Here is a 22,074-nt window from a genome sequence, read left to right as displayed (position 1 = left end):
ATTTTTAATAGGGTTATTTGTCTCCCTGCAGTCTAACTTCTTGAGTTCTTTGTATATTTTGTATATAAGGCCTCTATCTTTTGTAGGATTGGTAAAGATCTTTTCCCAATCGGTTTGTTGCCATTTTGTTCTAACAACAGTGTCCTTTGCCTTAAAATAGCTTTGCAGTTTTATGAGATCCAAATTGTTGATTCTTTTTCTTAGAGCATAAGCCATTTGTCTTTTGTTCAGGAAATTTTCTCCAGTGCCCTTGTATTTGATATTCTTCCCCACTTTATCTTCTATTAGTTTGAGTATATCTGGTTTGATGTGGAGGTCCTTGATAAAGATGGTCTTAAGTTTTGTACAGGGTGATAAGCATGGATCGATCTGCATTCTTCTACATGCTGATCTTCAGTTGAACCAGCACCATTTCCTGAAAATGCTATCTTTTTTTCCATTGGACGGTTTTGGCTTCTTTGTCAAAAATCAAGTGGGTTCATTTCTGGGTCTTCAATTCTATTCCACTGGTCTATGTGTCTGTCTCTGTACCAATACCATTCAGTTTTCATCACTATGGCTCTGTAATACTGCTTGAGTTCAGGGATAATGATTCCCCCGGAAGTCCTCTTATAGTTGAGGATTGTTGTAGCTATCCTGGGTTTTTTGTTATTCCAGATGAATTTGATAATTGTTCTGTATAACTCTCTAAAGAATTGGTTTGGTATTTTGATGTGGATTGCTTTGAATCTATAGATTGCTTTTGGTAAAATGGCTATTTTACTATATTAATCCTGCCAATCCATGAGCATGGGGGATCTTTCCATCTTCTGAGATCTTCTTCAATTTCTTTCTTCAGAGACGTGGAATTCTTATCATACAGATCTTTCACTTGCTTGGTTAAAGTCACACCGAAGCATTTTATATTATTTAGGACTCTTATGAAGGGTATCTTTTCCCTAATTTCTTTCTCAGCTTGTTTCTCTTTTGTGTAGAGGAAGGTTACTGATTTATTTGAGTTAATTTTATACCCAGCCACTTTGCTGAAGGAGTATGTCAGGTTTAGTAGTTCTCTAGTGCAACTTTTGGGATCACTGAAATATACTATCATATCATCTGCAAATTGTGATACTTTGACTTCTTATTTTCTGATCTGTATCCCTTTAATCTTCTTTTGTTTTCTGATTGTTCTGGCTAGAACTTTAAGAACTATATTGAATAAATAGGGAGACAGTGGGCAACCTTGTCTAGTCCCTCATTTTAGTGGGATTGATTCAGATTTCTCTACATTTGGTTTAATATTAGCTACTGGTTTGTTGTATATGGCTTTTACTATGTTTAGGTATGGGCCTTGAAATCCTACTCTTTCCAGGACTTTTATCATGAAGAGGTGTTGAATTTTGTCAAATGCTTTCTCTGCCTCTAATGAGATGATTATGCGTTTTTTATATTTCAGTTTGTTTATATAGTGGATTAGGTTGATGGTTTTCCATATATTAAACCATTCCTGCATGCCTGGGATGAAGCCTACTTGATCATGAAGGATGATTGTTTTGATGTGGTCGTGGATTTGATTTGCAAGAACTTTATTGAGTATTTTTGCGTCGATATTCATAAGGGACATTGGTCTGAAGTTCTCTTTCTTTGTTGGGTCATTGTATGGTTTAGGTATAAGAGTAATTGTGGCTTCATAGAAGGAATTTGGTAGCACTCCATCTGTTTCAATTTTGTGGAATAGTTTGGATAGAATTGGTATGAGGTCTTCTATGTAGGTCTGATAGAATTATGTACTGAATCGATCTGGACCTGGGTTCTTTTTGCTTCTGAGACATTTAATGACTGTTTCTATTTCTTTAGGAGTTATGGGGTTGTTTAAATCATTTATCTGTTCCTGATTAAACTTTGGTACCTGGTATCTGTCTTAGAAATTGTCCATTTCCTCCAGACTTTCAATTTTGTTGAATATAGGCTTTTGTAGTAGGAGCTGATGACTTTTTGAATTTCTTCTGGCTCTGTAGTTATGTCTCCCTTTTCATTTCTGATTTTGTTAATTTGAACACATGCTCTATGTCCTCTCATTATTCTGGCTAAGGGTTTATGTATCTTGTTGATATTCTCAAAGAACTAACTTTTGGTTCTCTTGATTCTTTGTATAGTCATTTTTATTTCTACTTGGTTGATTTCAGCTCTGAGTTTGATTATAGCCTCCTTCTACTTCTCCTGGGTGTATTCTCTTCTTTTTGTTCTAGAGATTTTAGGTGTGCTGTCAAGCTGGTGACATATGCTCTCTCCTGTTTCTTTCTGCAGGCACTCAGAGCTATGAGTTTTCCTCTTAGCACAGCTTTCATTGTGTCCCATAAGTTTGGGTACGTTTTACCTTCATTTTCATTAAATTCTAAGTAGTTTTTAATTTTTTTCTTTATTTCTTCCTTGTCCAGGGTATCATTGAGTAGAGCATTGTTCAACTTCCATGTATATGTGGGCATTCTTCCCTTATTGATATTGAAGACAAGCATTTGCCTGTGGTGGTATGATGGCACGCATGGGATTATTTCTTTCTGTCTGTATCTGTTGAGGCCTGTTTTATGACTGACTTTATGGTTAATATTGGAGAAAGTACCATGAGGGGGTGAGAAGAAGTTATATCCTTTCGTTTTAGGATAGGATGTTCTGTAATTATCTTGTCAGTCCATTTCGTTCATTTCTTGTCTTAGTCTGTCTATGTCTCTGTTTAATTTCTGTTTCCATAATCTGTCCATTGATGAGAGCAGGTTGTTGAAATCTCCTACTATTATTGTGTGAGGTGCAATTTGTGCTTTGAGCTTTAGTAAGGTTTCTTTTATGTATGTAGGTGCCCTTGTATTTCGAGCATAGATATTTAGGATTGAGAGTTCATCTGGTGGATTTTTCCTTTGATCAATATGAAGTGTCCCTCCTTATCTATTTTGATGACTTTTGGTTGAAAATCGATTTTATTCGATATTAGAATGGCTACTCTAGCTTGCTTCTTCAGACCATTTGCTTGCAAAGTTGTTTTCCAGCCTTTCACTCTGAGGTAGTGTCTGTTTTTGTCTCTGAGGGGTGTTTCCTGTAGGCAGCAAAATGCTGGGTCCTCATTACAAATACAGTTTGTTAATCTGTGTCTTTTTATTAGGGAATTGAATCCATTGATGTTGAGAGATATTAAGGAATAGTGATTGTTGCTTCCTGTTATCTTCATATTTGGAGGTTAGATTATGTTTGTGTGCTTGTCTTCTCTTTGTTTTGTTACAAAACGATTATTTTCTTGCTTTTTTTAGTGTCTAGCTTGACTCCTTGAGTTGGGCTTTACCATTTATTATCCTTTGTAGGGCTGGATTTGTAGAAAGATATTTTGTAAATTTGGTTTTGTCATAGAATATCTTGGTTTCTCCATCTATATTAATTGAGAGCTTTGCTGGATACAGTAACCTCAGTTGGTATTTGTGTTCTCTTAGGGTCTGCATGACATCTGTCCAGGATCTTCTGGCTTTTTATTCTGTGGTGAGAAATCAGGAGTAATTCTGATAGGTCTGCCTTTATATGTTACTTGACATTTTTCCCTTACTGCTTTTCATATTCTTTTTATATTTTGTGCATTTGATGTTTTGACCGTTATGTGACAGGAGGAGTTTCTTTTCTATTCCAATCTATATGGAGTTCTGTAGACTTCTTGTACATTTATGGGCATCTCTTTCTTTAGGTTAGGGAAGGTTTTTCTATGATTTTGTTGAAGATATTTACTGGTCCTTTTAGTTTGGAGTCTTTACTCTCTTCTATACCTATTATCCTTAATTTGATCTTCTCATTGTGTCCTTAATTTCCTGTATTTTTGGGCCAGTATTTTTTTTTTTGTTTTACATTATCTTTGACAGTTGTGTCAATACTTTCTATGGAATCATCTGCTCCTCAGATTCTCTCTTCTATCTCTTGTATTCTGTTGGTGATGCCCGTATCTACTGCTCCTTGTCTCTTCCTTTGGTTTTCTATATCCAGGGTTTTCTCCCTTTGTGCTTTCTTTATTGCTTCTATTTCCATGTTTATTTCCTTCACCTGTTTGATTGTGTTTTCCTGTAATTCTTTCAGGTATTTTTGTGTTTCCTCTTTAATGGCTTCTACTGGTTTAATTGTGTTTTCCTTTTTTTCTCTAAGGGCGTTCTTTATGTCTTTATTGTCATCCTCCATCATCATGATCAAATGTGATTTTAAATCTAGATCTTGCTTTTCTGGTGTTATTGGCTATTCAGTGTTTGCTTTGGTGGGAGAATTGGGCTCTGATGATGCTACGTAGTCTTGCTTTCTGTTACTTTGGTTCCTGCACCTGCCTCTTGCCATCAGGTTGTCTCTGGTGTTACCTTGTTCTGCTATTTCTGACAGTAGTTTGACTGTCCTATATGCCTGTGTGTCAGGAGTGCTGTAGACCTATTTTCCTGTTTTCTCCCATACAGGTATGGGAACAAAGTTTTGCTTTCAGGCATGTAGTTGCTCCTGTCCACTGCCTTTCAGCTGTTCCTGTGGGTGTGTATCCTGAGTCCACCAGGACGGTCACTTGGAGCAGATAGTTGGTCTTACCTCTGTCCTCAGGCCTGAAGTCACTCCTCAGGCCTGGAATTCAGCTCTCCATGAGGGCAACATCCAGAAGGGCCTGCCCCTACATCGGGAATGATTTTTTTGACAAGTTTCACCCATTTTTCTGAAAATGTGGTGATTTTATTTTTGTTTACATGTAAATAACAGTCCCTTGTTTGTAGGCACCACATTTTCATTATGCATTCATTAGCTCATGGATATTTAGGCTGATTTAATTTCCTGGCTTCTGTGCGTAGGTCACCAGTGAATATGAGTGTACAAGCATTTCTGTGCTACAATATAGAGTCCATGAGTGTATGACCAGAAATGGTATGGGGTGCGTGTGTGTGAGGGTTCATATGTTCCAGTTCATCTTTTAAGGAAACCTCCAGACTGATTCCAGAGTTGCTGCACTACTTTTTACTTCTACCAAACAGTGTATAAGAGTCTGTCACTCTCCACATCTGTAACATTTGTTGTCATTGGTGGCTTGATGATGACCATTCTGAGGTTAGATGAACTCTAAATGTAGTTTCGGTCTGTATTTCCTTGATGGTTAAGGATGTTGAAAACTTTTAAAAGTGTTTACTAGCCATCTCTTGCCATCAGGTTGCCATTATATTTATTTCTTATTTTGAGAGTTTTTTCTTTAGTTCTATAGCCAAATTGAAAACTGTACTGTTCGTTTCCTTCATGTATGAATTTTATGAACTCTTTGTGTATTTTCCCCCAATTCTTAATTAGATATAAGCTTGGAAATTATTTTCCCTTTCTGTGGACTGGCATTTTACTAAGAGTTTCCTTTGCTGTACAGTATATTTTACTCTCATGAGATCTCATTTTCCCTGTTTTATTGTTTCTTGTCCTCCAGGGTTATCTCAAAATGCTTTTATGTGTCCACAATTTGAAGAACATTTTTGGCCTTTTCCTATAGCATTTACAGGGTATCACAACTTATACTGAGTTCCATCGTCAATTCGAAGTTGAGTTTTATTCACACTGAGAAATAAGGGTCTATTTTCATTCCCTACATATTAAAATCCTGTTTGCACAGTACCATTTGTTGAAAATACGGTCATTTCTTCAATGTATGCATTTGGCATGATTACTTAAAATCTGAGTTCACTGTAAATGTGTGGGTTCATGTCTGGGCCCTCTATTATCCTATCCTATCCTATCCTATCCTATCCTATCCTATCCTATTCACGTATTCTATTCTTTGTATTATATTCCATTATATTTCATTGTACTGGTTATATATGTGTCTGTTTTTGTGGCAGTACTGTACTATTTGTATTATTATGACTCTTGTACGAGTTTAAAGTAGGTATGATGATACCTCCAGTTGTATTCATTTTGTTTAGGATTGCTTTATCTATTCTTGCTCTCTTGTGCTTTCACATTAATTTTAAGATTTTTATAAGCCTGTGAAGGAGAGTGATGTTTTAAAAATTATTTTCTAGAGAATTTCATACATGAGGAAACCAAACACAACTAAACAAAACTATACTAAATCAAACCAAACCAAATCAAACCAAAAAACCAAACTACTCACATCATTTCTGCTTTTCTCCTCTCTTCCATGGCCCACACTTTTCTTGGAAATTCATGACTCACCTCCCACCTCAACATGTCATACTGAGTCTGTTTACTGTAATTTGTCTGTATATGCATGTGTTTATTGCTGACCACTTGGGTTTGGATAACCTATCCGGACCACATCCCTGGAGAAAACTTACTCTACTTATCTCACCAGGCATTGGCTGACTAGTCCTCTTCAAATTGGGATAGGACCCTCTAAATATTGGCTCTTAATTTTGCATGCTGACATTTCATGATGGTGTAATACTGATTGAAGTTACTTTTAAATGTCAATTGCGCTGTCAACTATGACCAATATAGAACATCAATTTTTGTAACCCATTATTTTGGGAGGTCTTTCTATTTTCTAGTGTCTTCTTCAACTCATTTACTTTCTTCACTGTCTTAAAGTTTTCATGGTAGAACTCTTTCTTGGTTTGGTTGCCCTGCCCAGATTTATTCTTAGATGTTTAATTTCTTTATGGCTATTGTCAATGGGGTTATTTTGTCATTTTTTGTTGATATGTTCATCACTGGTGTAAAGGAAGACTGTGTTAAATTTGCATTCCTTAATTTCAGCACACTTCTGGAAACTCCTTGCTTTTGGTGAAATCAGGTTAATAGACTTTGCTTGAACACCCTAGCCTGATGCACCTGCATTTCCATCCTCGACTTCTTCTGATGTCTTTACTGCAAGTTGTAGAATTATATATAGCTAGGTACCTGTACTGGCTGGTTTTGTGTGTCAACTTGACACAGCTGGAATTATCATAGAGAAAGCAGCTTCAGTTGAGAAAATGCCTCCATGAGACCAACTGTGAGGCATTTTCTCAACTAGTGATCAAGAGGGGAGGGCCCATCCCATTGTGGGTGATGCTGAACCTGGGCTGGTGGTCCTGGGTCTATAAGAGAGCATGCTGAGCAAGGGAGGTGAAGCAAGCCAGTAAGTAACATCCCTCCATGGACTCTGCATCAGTTACTGCTTTCTGACCTTCTTGAGTTCCATTTCCGTCTTCCTTTGGTGATGAACAGCAATGTGGAAGTATAAGTTGCATAAACCTTTTCCTCCCCAACTTGCCTCTTGGTCAAGATGTTTTGTGCAGGAATAGAAACCCTGACTAAGAGAGTACCCTATCATCAATCATCTTCATTGCCCAGTTGGCCTCCTCAGGCTTTGCTGCATGTTGTGGTAGTCTTCTGACTAAGTGTTTTATCTTTAATCATCTCAGTCCCTTCCCTTTCTTTTTAATCCTCTTCTCCATAGCTAGGACTTCACATTTTTATTAAATTATACATTTAATATAATATAATACTATATTTTACCTATAATATATACCTACATCACTCTCAGTTATTTTTATCCTCCAGCATGTCTGTGTAACTTCTCTCTCCATGTTGTTTGATTCAATGTGCCTAAGCACTCTACCTTCCTCAATCATCTCTGGATTACCAGCTTACTTCCACAGTCTCCCTCTGCTTTCTATTGGGCTCACAAGAGAAGCTACTTTCTGAACCTTTCATATACAAATCTTTGACCTGGCAACACAAAACACTGATGTGGATTTAGAACACTGTCTTCCGTCCATGGAAACTTTGTCCTTCTTAAAAACCTCTGTATATGTTTTGACTTACTTACCCCTTTATCAGTTACAAGTCATTTCTTTCATACCCTTAGAGATCCATAATAAATAGCATGACGTCAAAAGCATACATTTAGAAAATCCCATTGTTGGGGTTGGGGATTTAGTTCAGCGGTAGAGCGCTTGCCTAGTGAGGGCAAGGCCCTGGGTTTGGTCTCCAGCTCCAGAGAGAGAGAGAGAGAGAGAGAGAGAGAGAGAGAGAGAGAGAGAGAGAGAGAAAATCCCATTATTGATGTTGTGAGTAAGCCAATTAAAGACACATTACCTGCCAGGCTGAAAATGTCAGGTCTTCTGCCTTTCTTACTTGTCTTACTTCTACTTGATGAAGAAGCATCTTGTGAAGGCTGTGGGCCACGGCATACACCGCATTGTACATATTATGAGCAAACTCAGTCATGACCATGTCAAAACGGCTCCCCGGAGTTTCATGCAAGGACGCGTTAGTCAGACAGTTCTCCAGTGTATTGCAGTCATCATCAGCAAATGAGCAGTTAAAAGAGTAGAACCAAAACCTTGCAAGGTAAAAATCTTCTGGGTATTTGGAAGGATTAACTGTTTGGATAAAATTTCTGTAACCAGAGGTTTCTTTGTGGTGATGTGCAAAGATGAAGCTCCCATGGAATGAATGTAAAATGAAATGCTGTGACTGGATGATAGTATCCCAGTCTGAGTTCATGATCCAGACTTTCCTTGTAACAAAAATTTTCCTTGAATAAAGCATAAAGCCCCTCAGAAAATCACTGTCACCATAGGTGATGATCACATTTGCTGTTGATTTCACAAGATGTGTAGGATTCAATAGGTAGCTTGGTAAATAAGATACTTCACTAACTCGGATCAATTCCACAAAATCTACACATATTTTGTTTCTGTCCATTTCTGCCCTAACTTCTGAGATTATCTGAAAACCATTTCGTCCTTCAGATACAACTAGTCCTACCCAGTTCCAGTGGAAATAATTCAACAAGGAGACAATGCCATGGGTGAGATACATGTCCTTGTAGGCTATTTGATAAATATCATGAAACTGCTCATGATTATTCAGGTTACTGTCAAAAGTCCCAATGGTCAGCTAAAAGTTTAAGAAGATAAAGAGAATAAAAGAATTAAGAGGAGTAAGCATAAAGCACATGTCCTATTATGACAGGCTTTTAGAATCGTGTAAAATAATGTGAATTCATGCACCATGATTGTATTTGTGTGTACATGAGGCCAAAGTCAATATTGGAATTCTTTGTCTTATTCACTATTTTAATTTTTTTCATTTTTCTTTTAGTCTTCTTTTCTTTCTTTGTTTCTTTGTTTCTTTTTTGCAAAGGATTCTAAGTAAACCTGTAGCTCACTGTTTAGGTTACCCTGGTTCATCTGTGACCTGCTTAACCGGAACTTACATTACAGAATTTACTGTCTTCAATTGGTTTTATATGAATGTTAGATATCCAAAGGTTGGTTCTCATGTTTGTGACTCAATGACTTTAGGCACGAAGGTGCTTTTCAAAACTATGTATTGTGCAGGAAGAGAAACCCTGACATCATACCTTTACACTCAGGGTTCCCTGCATTCAATGTCTGTTCTAATCTAATCCTTTTCTTTGTCCTGATTACATCACAGAATACTTGCGCTTTGGGATAATAAACCTTGTCAGATGCATAAGCACATGTTTCTTTTATCCTCTTTTAGTACCTTGGACAAGGACTGAATTATATGTGGCTTTATCTTTCTTCACTTTACACACTCTCACCTGTGGATATCTGTAGAGTTCTAGCAGTGTCCTTATATTGGAAGATATTATCCATGATATGCCTGTGAGGGCTGCAATAGACTTCATCTCTCTCCTACACGTGTAATTTGGCATATACTTCTTTGGCCCAGAAATCCATGTGATGCATCTATCCAATGTAAACCATTCATTGAACAGGACATTATATATATCATATCCCAGAGACACATTGGGTAAAATATGGGGGTTTCTGTTGATCTCCTCAATGGCATAAACCATTGCCAGAACAATCTGGTAGTTTTTTAAATTTAACCTGCAGAAGATACAAGAATATGTAGGGCTGCTCTTGTTTGAATGTCAAATAGTTTCATATGTTAATACTCTGCCCTCTGTTGATGACATTATTCATGAAGTGTATAGAACTTTCAAGAAGTTGAGCCTTCCTGGAATTGGGTCATTAGGGAAAGGCATTTGGGCTTTATATTGTCACTTTACTTACTATCTAATCTCTTGTTTCCAGAGTAAAAATATGAAGTAACCAGCCAACTTCTAGCTCCTACCATTCTTATTTTCCTGTCTGCTGTGGTCTTATCTAACAGGATGACCAAAATCTCTCAGGAAGTGTAAGCCAAAATAAGCTCCTTTTCCTTACCTTGCTTTTGTTATGGTATTTTTCACAGTAATAAAAATATTAGCAAGAGAAAAAATTCCAACCAGGACCATTATTTTGTATGCAACATAATTACTTTCATGGATTAAATGATTATATCTTTATATTACTAGAATTTTCAAATTTATATCCTTTTGTGTTGGAATTATCATCTGTTTTTTAAGTTGGTAGTGTTATCTTGTCATGAAACTGGAGCTTCGTGAATGAGGTTAGCATTCTTATGAAATTCCAGGGGCAATACTCACTCACTAGCTGTCTTGGAAAAACTGGTTGGAAACATGGCCTTGGGAGAATATTCAGAATAAATTTCAAATTTAAGTGCATAGGTGTCAGGCTTCTAGAAATTACAGTACCTGCAGTCTGTAAAGTACATACATTTTTGTTTTAGTTTTGTCTCTTTCCCTGAGCTCTCTCTATTTTTTTAACCCAGTTTTAGTAGGTGTTACCAAACTCCTTTTTTTGACATTTTTTTTGTTGGATATTTTTTCATTTTTGTTTCAAATGTTATCCCTTTGCTGATTTCCCCTCCAAAAACCTGCTATCTCCCCCTGGTTTTATGGCGGTGCTACCCTACCAACCAAGCCACTCTGTCCCACCTCTCCACCCTGACATTTCCCTACCCTGGGGCATTGAGCCTTGAAAGGACCAAAGGCCTCTCCTCCAATTGATGCCTGAAAAGGCCATCCTCTGCTACATATGTGGCTGGAACCACATGCATCTTCATGTACCCTTGGAATGGTGGTTTAGTTCCTGCGATGTCTTGGTGGGGTGGTCAGTGTGCATGACACACAATAGTAGTAGGAGAGTTCAACACTCCACTGTAATGAATGGACCAATCATGGAAACAGAACTTAAACATAGATACTTTGAAACAAATAGATGTTATGAACCAAATGGATTTGACAGAGATCTGTAGAATATTTCATCCCAAAACTAAATAATACAGCTTCTACTCTGCACTCATGGTGCCTTCTCCAGAATTGACCATATACTTGATCACAAAATAAGCATCAACATTACAAGATGATAGACATAATCTCATGCGCCTATCAGATCACCATGAACTAAGGCTGTCCTTCAATAACAACGTAACAACAGACCCACAGACCCATGAAGGCTGAGCAATGCTCTACTCAATGATAACTTGGTGTAAATGAAAAGAGAAATTAAAGTCTTTTTTAGAATTTAATGGTAAGTAGGCACAACATAACCCAAATTTAAAGGACACAATTAAAGCCGTGCTAAGAAGAAAGCTCACAGATCTGAGTGGCTTCAAAAAGAAACTGGAGAAAGCGTATACTTGGAGCTTGATCTCACTCCTGAAAGCTCTAGGGCAGAGAGAAGCAAATATACCCAAGAGGAGTAGACAGCAGGAAATACTCAAACTCAGGGCAGAAATCAACCAAGGAGAAACAAAAAGAACTATACCAAGGATCGACAAAACCAGAAATTGGTTCTTTGAGAAAACCAAGAAGATAGACAAACCGTTAGGCAGACTAACCAGAAGGCACAGAGATAGTATCCAGTTTACAAAATTAGAAATGATAAGAGAGATATAATAAAAAATGTGAAAATTAAAAAAATCAGATCCTAGTACAAAAGCCTATACTCAACAAAACTGGAAAATGTGGATAAAATAGACAATTTTCTAGACAGATATCAGGTAATAAATATAAATCAGCATCAGATAAACCATCTAAACTGTCCCATAACTCCTGAAGAAATAGAAGCAATATTTAAAAGTCTCCCAAACAAACAAACAAACAAAATTCTCAGGACTAGATGCCTTTAGTACTCAATTCTATGAGACATTCATAGAAGACCTAACACCAATATTCTACAAGCAATTCCACAAAAGAAAAACAGAAAGAATACTACCAAATTAATTCTATAAAGTCACAATTAGGCTTATACCTAAACCACACAAAGACCCAACAAAGAAAGAAAACTTCAGACCAATTTCCCTTATGAATATCAATGTCAAAATACTCAATAGTTAAAATGATCATCCATCATGATATACTAGGCTTCATTCCAGTGATGCCAACATTATCCAATATACAGAAATCTATCAATGTAATCCTCTATATAAACAAACCGAAAGAAAAAACTCACATGGTAAACTCATTAGATGCTGCAAACACTTTTGACAAAATTCAACACCCCTTCATGGTAAAAGTCTTGAAAATTGAGGAATTCAAGTCCCATAACTAAACACAGTAAATGCAATGTACAGCAAACCAGTAGTCAACATCAAACTAAATGGGGAGAAACTTGAAGTAATCCCACTAAAATCAGGGACTAGACAAGGCTGCCACTCTCTCCTAGCCTATTCAATATAGTACTTGAAGTCCTAGCCAAAGTAGTTAGGCAATAAAAGGGGTCAAAGAGGTATAAGCAGGAAAAGAAAAAGTCAGTATATCACTATTTGCATATCATATAATAGTATACTTAAGTGACCCACAAAATTCTACCAGTTAAGTCCTACAGCTGATAAACAACTTCAGCAAAGTGGCTGGATATACAATTAACTCAAACAAATCAGTAGCCTTCCTCTACTCAAAGGAAAACAGGCTGAGAAATAAATTAGAGAAATGATGACACCCTTCACAATAGTCACAAATAATACAAAATACCTTGGTATGACTCTAAGCAAGCAAATGAAAGATCTGTATTACAAGAACTTTGAGTCTCTGAAGAAAGAAATTGAAGATCTCAGAAGAGGGAAAAATCTCCCATCCTCATGGATTGTCAGGATTAATATAGGAAAAATGAATATTTTTCCAAAAGCAATGTACAGATTCAATGCAATTCCCATCAAAATCCAAAGTTAATCCTTAACAGAATTAGAAAGAGCAATTTGCAAATTCATTTGGAAAAACCAAAATCCAAGAATAGCTTAAGTTCTCCTGATCAATAAAAGAACTGCGGGAATCACCATCCTTAATGTCTAGCTGTATTTTATACTGATAGTGATATAAAAAACTCTATGGTATTTATACAGAGACAGGCAGGTAGATCAATGGACTAGAATTGAAGAACCAGAAAATAACCAACACACCTATGGTCACTTGATCTTTGACAAAGGAGCTAAAACCATCCAATGGGAAAAACAGCATTTTCAACAAATGGTGCTGGTTCAACTGGAGGTCAGCATGTAGAAGAATGCAAATTAATCTATTCTTTTCACCATGTACCAAGCTCAAGTCCATGATTTTCAAGCACCTCCACATAAAACCAGATGCATTCAAACTAACAGAAGAAAAAATTGGAAAGAGTCTTTCCAACATCTGCACAGGGGAAAATTTACTGATCAGAACACCAAAGGCTTATGCTCTAAGATCAAGAATGGACAAATGAGACCTCATAAAATTGCAAAACTCTCATTAAAACAAAAGAGCAAACAACAGATTGGGAAAAGATCTTTACCAATCCTGCATCTGATGGGGGCTAATATCCAATGTATATAAAGAACACAAGAAGTTAGATTCCAGAGAATCAAATAACCCTATTAAACAACAGGGTACAGAGCTAAACACAGAATTCTCAAGTGAGGAATATTGAATGCCTGAGAAGCACCTAAAGAAAATATTCAACATCATTAGTTATCCAGGATATGCAAATCAAAACAACTCTCGGATTCCACCTCACACCAGTCAGAATACCTAAGTTTAAGAACTCACGTGACAGCATATCCTGGAAAGAATGTGGAAATAGAGGAAAACTCCTACATTGCTGCAGGGAATGCAAGCTGGTACAACCACTCTGGAAATCAGTCTGGTGGTTCCATCAGTATATGTGACTGACTGGTTCCAGTGAGGCTGTGGAGTTTACTCTTGTGCCAGGAATGTGGGCAAAGATGGGTAGAAGTGCAGTCTATCCTGCAGACTCAGAATTGTCCGCATTTCTGTGTATTCAGTCCTCTCCACCATGGAATTTGAAGAAGGGGAGGGAGAGAAGATAGGGGGCTTATTAAGAGGAAATCAGGAAAGGGAATAACATTTGAAATGTAAATAAAGAAATATTCAATAAATATTTAAAATAAAACTAAGGCTGTAAAAAGCCTTAACATGCTGAACTAATGTGTAAGCTACTTGAAAATGATTTGAAATGAAGTATCCTACATAAGTTAAAAGTGCTATTCCAAGAAGTCATAGATTATTTAATGACAATCTCAGTGTCAAACTTTGATGACCCCCACTATTTATTAGTCAGAGAAGGCCCAAAGTCACCTAAAACAATATAAACTGGTGCCATTACCTTTGGTTGCCCACCATAACTAAATATTAAGTCCCCTTGTTGTAGGCACCACTTTTAGTTACAAAATAAAAAAAATTGTCATAGTTGATCTGAACAAGAAACTCTCTCTGATGGATGGTTTTTGTAGTGCTAAAAAAATAGAATCTTTGTTGCTGAAGTTGTTGGAAACCATCAGTGGCCTTGTCTAATGATAGACCCTACAATAACCTGCTAGGTAAGATATATCCAATGGTAAGATAGTAACAACCCTACTTGTGGGAGTAAACAACCACTATTGATTGTTTTAGGCCTGTTCTGAGGGAGAGAATTCATTCCTGATACTGTAAGCACAGCCAAAAGCCAAATCTAGGAAAGTCATAGGCCCTAGCGCTGAACCTATTGATGATTTCCCAGAACTGAACTGTACCGATCCCACAGCTCCCTGCTCCCAAATCCTATGGAGGAGGGAGCTGAACACTCAGAAATGCGGACAATCCTGAAACCAGAGCACAGACTGCCTCTTTTGCCCACCTTTGCACACATCTCTGGCTCAAAGGAAACTACACAGCCTTAGTTTTAATATACCTCTACCAATCCTTTTTTCTGTATCCCTGTCCTCATTTCTATTTAAACTTGCCTATCCTGTGTTCTGGGATTAGAGACATGTACCACTACACATGGATCATCTTGTGTTTTGAACTTGGATCACATGATCACAGGATTTCCGCATATACTCTTCATATGTTTTGGATAAGCCTTCCCTTGGTCTCTCGTTCCCCATCATTGTGTTCCCCATCACTTGGACACTTCTGCCTCCATAATTCTCATTCCCGACTGACATTTTATCATCTTCCCACCTCACTGCACCCCAAGCCCTGTGACCAGCCATCCATTTCTGGTTTCCTCATTTACTCCATATCGATCACACAAATCATCATACATAGAAGTTTTATGTGTAAAAGAACAAACGGCATTTGTCTTTCTGGATCCAGGTGATGCTACATAGCATATTTTTTTCTTGTTTGATTGATTTACCTAAAAATTTCATGATTTATGTTTTCTTTACAATTAAGACGTATCCTATTGTGAACATGTATCATATTTTCATTACCCATTAATCAATTTATGATCATCTAGGTTGATTCCAGTTCTTGGATATTGTGAATAAAGTAGTAGAGAACATGGATATGCAATTATCTTTGTAGTAGGATATAAAGTTCCTTTGGTGTGCATACCAGTACATGCATGTAGAGGTTAGAAGACAACCTTGGATGTTATTCCTCACCTTTTATTTTGCCTGAGAAATAGTATTTGTATGTATTACTGCATGTGACAGGTTCATTGCCCTTGACCTTGGAATTATCTCATCTCTGTTTTCCATCTCATCATAGTAGTGGTGTGACTAAAAACAAATGCTAGTACACATATCTTTATGTGGGGTTTCGTTTATCTGAACACTAGTCCTCATGCTTGCATGGCAAGCACTTTACTTACTGGGTCATCTACATACCCCATTTCATGTTATCAGTGGAGTGAGTTTCATTTTCTTGCTGGATGGCTTTTTATTTCAGTATTAAAATGTACTCTTAGACATTTACAATACTGTCTTAATAGTAGACATTGCTGAGAAAGGCATGATGTAAAGGAAGTAAATGCCCAAAAAAGGAAGAGCTGTGGAGTGTCATCCTTTAAGCATGTGAGACCATAGGAATCATGAATACAAAGCAACTGCAGTTACTGGCATTGGAAGTACACAAAACTGGCCAATCCACTAGAGATGGGGAAAGAACCACAAGGCTCTAACACATACCTCTAAACTATTGGCAACTAATTGATTTTGGGGAAAGGAGAAGTGTATTTAATTGTGTACCCACCAGTCAGCCTACCAGTGCATAGTCCCAAGCCCATGGCCACACAGATGTCACAGGTTAAACTCAGTGGGTCAGGACATAAATTGTCATGAATGTGGCAAAGTAATTTTCTCGGAAGACAGGGTACTTGTAGAGACAAAAGAGATCAGAGAGTAGAAGGGCAGAGGAAAAGTATTCAGAATGCATTATATTTCAAAGAATATTTATTGATAAAATTTATTTGTCTGCATTTTAAGAAATAGAGCTTCATTGGCAGTTTTAATTAAAACCATAAAAAGATCTTTTTCAAGCATTTTCATTTAATATTTTATAGTTTTATGTTTGGTTTTTAAGTTTTAGTTTTTTTGGAAAAGGGAAGGTGATTTTTCAACATAGGGTTTCTGCCAGTCCTAGAGCATACAAGGGATGGTCTCAAATGCACAGAGATCTGTGCCTCCAAATTTTTAAAATTAAAAGCTCAATCTAGTTTTATTTTTTAAGGTATATCATATGGTATATGTATGTGTATGTGTAAGTGCATGTATATGGCTGTCCTTCTCTGCGTTCCCTGTATGTGTGGACATCTGAAGAAGCTAGAAGAGGGCTTTGTAATACTTGGTACTGGAATTACAGATGTGAACAGCCTGACCTGGATTCTGGGGATGAAACTTATTGTATGAAAGAGCAGTGCATGCTCTTAACAGCTGAGCCCTCTGCAATGAACATAGTAAAAAAAAACCAACACTGCTTTTAGACATGTACAAACAGCTTAGTTAGGTTCTCCATTACACCCAAGGCTTCACCTCATAACTAGAACTCAGTGACATCACTTACTCAAGATACCTATACAGTCCATATGTTGGAAGCCATCTATCTGAGGCTAAAGGCTGGCAGGTGATTTTTCTTAGATGGTTCATTGTGACCTGTGATAAATGAGGTCTTGGAGGTAAGGCATGAAGGATAACATCTCAGGATTGATTCTTGCTATTTATATGCTTTCCTGTCATTATTAAATTGATATAATAATCCCTGGGCCCACTCTTTGGACAGATTTTCTGCAGATCAACATCCCAAAGTCAACAAGTCTAACCCAGAATTGTTCTTGTCTAAAAGAACTGCAAAGACAAAAATGGAGAAGAAACTGAGGAAAAGGAGTTCTAGTGACTGGCCCAACTTGAGATCAATATGAAGAGGAGGCTGCAACGCCTGACACTACTACTGATGCTATGGTGTAATTACACACATAGCCTTGCATGGCTGCTCTCCAAGAGACCCAAAAAGCATCTGACTGAGACAGATGCAGATATTCACATCCAACCGACAGACTGAAGTCGGGGATCCCAGGGAAAGGCTAGAAGTTGTGGTGGAGGGCAACCCATAGGAAGACCTTTAGTCTCAACTATCCTGAAGTTCCAAGATGTTATAGCCATTGAGCCACCAACAAGGCAGCATACAGTAGCTGGTCTGAGCCCTCAACTCATATGCAGCAGAGGACTGCCTCTTCTAGCTTCAGTGAAAGAAAAGGCACCTAATCCTAGAGACTGACTTGAAGCCCCCGGGAGTGGGGAGGTCTGGTTGGGTGGGTTGGGGTGAAATGGGGACATCCTAGTGGAGACAGGAGAGGAGGAATTGGATGAAGAACTGTTAGATGGCAAATGGGGAGGGCGATAATGACTGGATTATAAAAAAGCATTAAATATAATTACAAATGAAAGGAAAAAAAAGAAAATCTAGTATCTCTTTTTAAAGTGTTTGGTTTTCCCTCTGAGTGACTTTGTCTAGCTGAGGAGGAATTAAATGAACTCCCAGCCATAAGGCTCAGGGCCATGGAGGACCTATAGAGAAAAGAACATAGGGAACCTTTACTTAAACCCCCACTGTTTTACAATAGGGTAATAATTTGCTTGAAACCAGTTTGTTCTTCTAGTCTTAGAGGAACTTAAAGACAAGAAGGTTAAAATGTTGAAAGCACTCTTTACTCTCGCATAAACAAGTTATGACCCTTTCCCCAAACCAGTGCTCTTCTCTTGTGGCTACTTTCCAGAGAGGACCCAATCTATGCTTAGCTCCCTGTACCCACATCTACTGGAGAGTCTATAAGCCACCATTAAGAGCAATTCTCTGCTGTGCACTTCCTGAGAGATGCCACCTTCTTCTGCTGTTTGGCTGAAGAGTATTATTCAAGATCCTGATCCTCATTTCAGAGACTTCTATTAGAGACTGAATCTGATCTTCAGCAGATACATTGCATAAGTGAGAGGCCTTGGGAGATAGATAGGTTTAACATCTTAGTTAGGAATTTAGAGTATGAACATTATGTGAAGATCCTCAGTATAATAAAATAAAACTTTTATTATCCTAACTATGTGTATATACCTTGATGCTCATGACAGTTGGCGTAGTTGGCAGGATATGCAAGACCTTTACAAAAGTTAAAACTAAGGTGGCTTCTTGCTATCCCAAGTCCATCCCCAGTCTCAGACCAGAAAGTAGGGTGGATTCCTTACTGCAGGACTTGCCTCCTTGAAGACACAACCTTCTGTCTTAAGACAGAGTAATGGAGATATAGTCCCAGGAAGAAAGGCACCAGAAACTTAAGGAGGAACCTCTGTGACAGGGCTAACTCTCATACAGCCATATGCTCCTACAATAAGACCAGGTAGCAAGAGCAGGCCACTGAGAATTACAGGAGGGACTGGAGCAGAATAGCAAGAAGAGAAGATCTTAAATGCAAAAAGCTGGTAAATCAGGCCTACTCTAACTGCAATCTAAATCGGTACTTCAGAAAAGTCAAATTACTCTAATTTGTGGCAAACAAATGGACAAAATGCAGAGACCAATAACAAAAGAAGATTTAAGAAAATGAATATACCCACAAGGACATGGGTTTGTTCTGAGTTGCCCACTGACTCTATGTTTCTTAATGTCACATTCTTATCCAGTCCCCACGAAGAACTCAGTGTCTCTTGGGGAAAATGTGTGGTTCAGTGTCTGTGAGTCACTCCATAGTTCGAGTATTACCTGCTGAGTCATGAATTAGCACTAGTGGGTTTAAATAGTTTTTCTGGGGCTTTTGAAAAATAACTACATATGTACTTCTTGTGGCTGTGTGAGAAATACTACTTCGCACAGTTTTGTTTATTTATCTGCAGATATGATTGATGTATTATACTAAAAGTATTTTTATGTTTATAAAGTATAATTTTTTGGCTCACTTAGAATATTTCTTTTAATTTAAAATTCTCTTGGCACACTATTAAATACATAAACTTCTTTCCAAAAAGAAAAGAACTACCTTATATTTGACATTTATTATCCATGGTCTCTGCTTTTATGTCTGCCATATACTGAGTATAGTTTGAAATTCATGAGTACCCTGTAGTATGGAGAATAACTACAGACACCAATTACTACTAAGGGTTCTAGGCTTGCAATGATATTGAATGTATAAAAATTGAATTACAATCAAAATCTTATTTTTGTAGTGTTTTGAAGTTTATACTCAGAATTGAAGCCTTCCCTGCCATGTGGCATGCTACACAGTGTGTAAATCTGTCTTTACCTTGGATGAATGGGTACAGTATTTTTGGATCTGTAGGACGTATTCTTTTATTCAGCAGCTTGAACTATGTATAAACTGTACACTTGGTAAAGTTTTTAGTATAAATATTCAGTTGTGAAAACTGCTTAAATAAAACTGATATTTCTGACCTCACCAATCCCGGCCCACAGCTTCCTCCTCCCAAACCCCATGGGACAGAGAGCTCACTGCCCAGACTGGTGGGCACTCCTGAGACTGCAGGGCAGGAGAGACATCCAGTACTGCCTACCCTTGGCCACATCCCTGACCCAAGAAGAAACTGTATAGGGCCTCTGGGAACAGGAAGAAAAGGGCATTCAATGCTGCAGTCCAGATACCTACTTGAACTGAAGGGAATCAGTCAAACAGCTCTCTGCACCCAAATCCTGTGGTTGGGAAAGCTAGATGTTCAGGGTGGCAGACCTTCCAGGGAAGCCAGAGGAGACTACTCTCTGCCCATATTTCTGACTCTAGAGGAAAACGCTTAGTGCCCTCTGAGCCCCCTGTGCACAGGGTCCCGAGCGAAGGTGGGGCAGGCCCTTCTGGTTGCTGGCCTCACGGAGAGCTGATACCCTGCTCTGAGAAGCGACTCCAGACCTGAGACAAGAGGTAAGACCAACTTTTCTGTTCCAAGTGACCTGCCTAGTGGACTCAGGATACACGCCCACAGGAACACCTGAAGACCAGTAGGCTGGAACAACTTTACGCTTGAAAGTAGAACACTCTGTTCCCATAACTGGCTGAAAGAGAACAGGAAAACAGCTCTACAACACTCCTGACACAGAGGCCTATAGGATGGTCTAATCACTGTCAGAAATAGAAGAACACGGTAACACCAAAGACAATGTGATGGCAAGAAGCAAGCACAGGAACCCAAGCAACAGAAACCAAGACTACATGGCATCATCAGAGCCCAATTCTCCCACCAAAGCAAACACTGAATAGTCAAACATACCAGAAAAGCAAGATCTAGATTTAAAAATCACATTTGATCATGATGATGGAGGACTTCAAGAAAGACACAAAGAACTTCCTTAGAGAAATGCAGGAATACACAAATAAACAAGCAGAAGACAATAGAGAGGAAATGCAAAAATCCCTGAAAGAATTCCAGGAAAACATAAATAAAAAAGTAGAAGCCTATAGAGAGGAATCACAAAAATCCCTGAAAGAATTCCAGGAAAACACAATCAAACAATTGAAGGAATTAAAAATGGAAATAGAAGCAATCAAGAAAGAACACAGGGAAACAACCCTGGATATAGAAAACCAAAGGAAGAGACAAGGAGCCATAGATACAAGCATCACCAACAGAATACAAGAGATAGAAGAGAGAAAGTCAGGAACAGAAGATCCCATAGAGAAATGGTAGATAGGTGCTCTGGAACTGAAGACCCCCTGTGCCTGAGACACCGCTGGAACCTAAAGAGACTGGATTAAAAGCTCTCTGCACCCAAATCCTGTGGGGGAGAGAGCTAAACCTTCAGAGAGGCAGACAAGCCTGGGAAGCCAGAAGAGACTACATTCTGCCCACATTTCTGACACCAGAGGAAAACACCAAATGCCATCTGGGACCTCAGTGAATGGGGCTCCCAGAAAGGGCGGTGCAGGCCCTCCTGGTTGCTGCCCTAGTGGAGAGCTCATAAGCAACACCCCATGAGCAAACTTGAGCCTCGGGACCACAGGTAAGACCACCTTTTCTGCTCCAAACGACCTGACTGGTGGTCTCAGGACACACAAAGGCAAAATTCCTCTAGGACCGGACACTTCTGGTTTCTTGCAGGATTCCAAACTTCCCCGTGCCCTGGCCACAGCTCACTGCTCCCAAAGCCCATGCGAGAGAGAGCTCACAGCCTGGACAGGTGGGCACTCCTGAGATGCAGAGTGGGAGAGACCACCAAAAATGCCCACCCCTGCCCACATCCCTGACCCAAGCGGAAACTGTATATGGACTCTGGGAAACAGTAGATAGGTGCTCTAGAGCTGAACACCCCCTGTGCCTGAGACACCACCGGAACCTAAAGGGACTGGATTAACAGCTCTCTGCACCCAAATCCTGTGGGAGGGAGAGCTAAACCTTCAGAGAGGCAGACAAGCCTGGGAAGCCAGAAGAGACTACACTCTGCCCACATTTCTGACTCACAGGAACACACAGGAACTCTGCAGGCCCACAGGAACAGCTGAAGACCTGTAGACAGGAAAATCTACACGCCCAAAAGCAGAACAC

General features: G+C 38.6%; 1 protein-coding gene across 1 annotated transcript in view; it reads right to left on the bottom strand.

The window, feature by feature from the left end:
• The window catches only part of LOC120093129 (vomeronasal type-2 receptor 116-like), a 58,197-nt gene extending 48,395 nt beyond the window's left edge, over positions 1-9,802 (bottom strand). The window contains exons 1-2 of the mRNA XM_087579638.1: positions 9,530-9,802; positions 8,053-8,859 (exon numbers count right to left, since the gene is read on the bottom strand). Of these exons, the coding sequence (XP_087435764.1) occupies positions 8,053-8,859; positions 9,530-9,787 (1,065 nt within the window). The 5' untranslated portion in view covers positions 9,788-9,802. The remainder of the gene's footprint in view (positions 1-8,052; positions 8,860-9,529) is intronic.
• Positions 9,803-22,074: the final 12,272 nt, after the last annotated feature.

The sequence above is a fragment of the Rattus norvegicus genome, chromosome 12, assembly GCF_021556685.1.
Source record: "Rattus norvegicus strain SHRSP/BbbUtx chromosome 12, alternate assembly SHRSP_T2T, whole genome shotgun sequence".
Taxonomy (NCBI): domain Eukaryota; kingdom Metazoa; phylum Chordata; class Mammalia; order Rodentia; family Muridae; genus Rattus; species Rattus norvegicus.
This window is presented reverse-complemented; position numbering and strand designations above follow the sequence as displayed.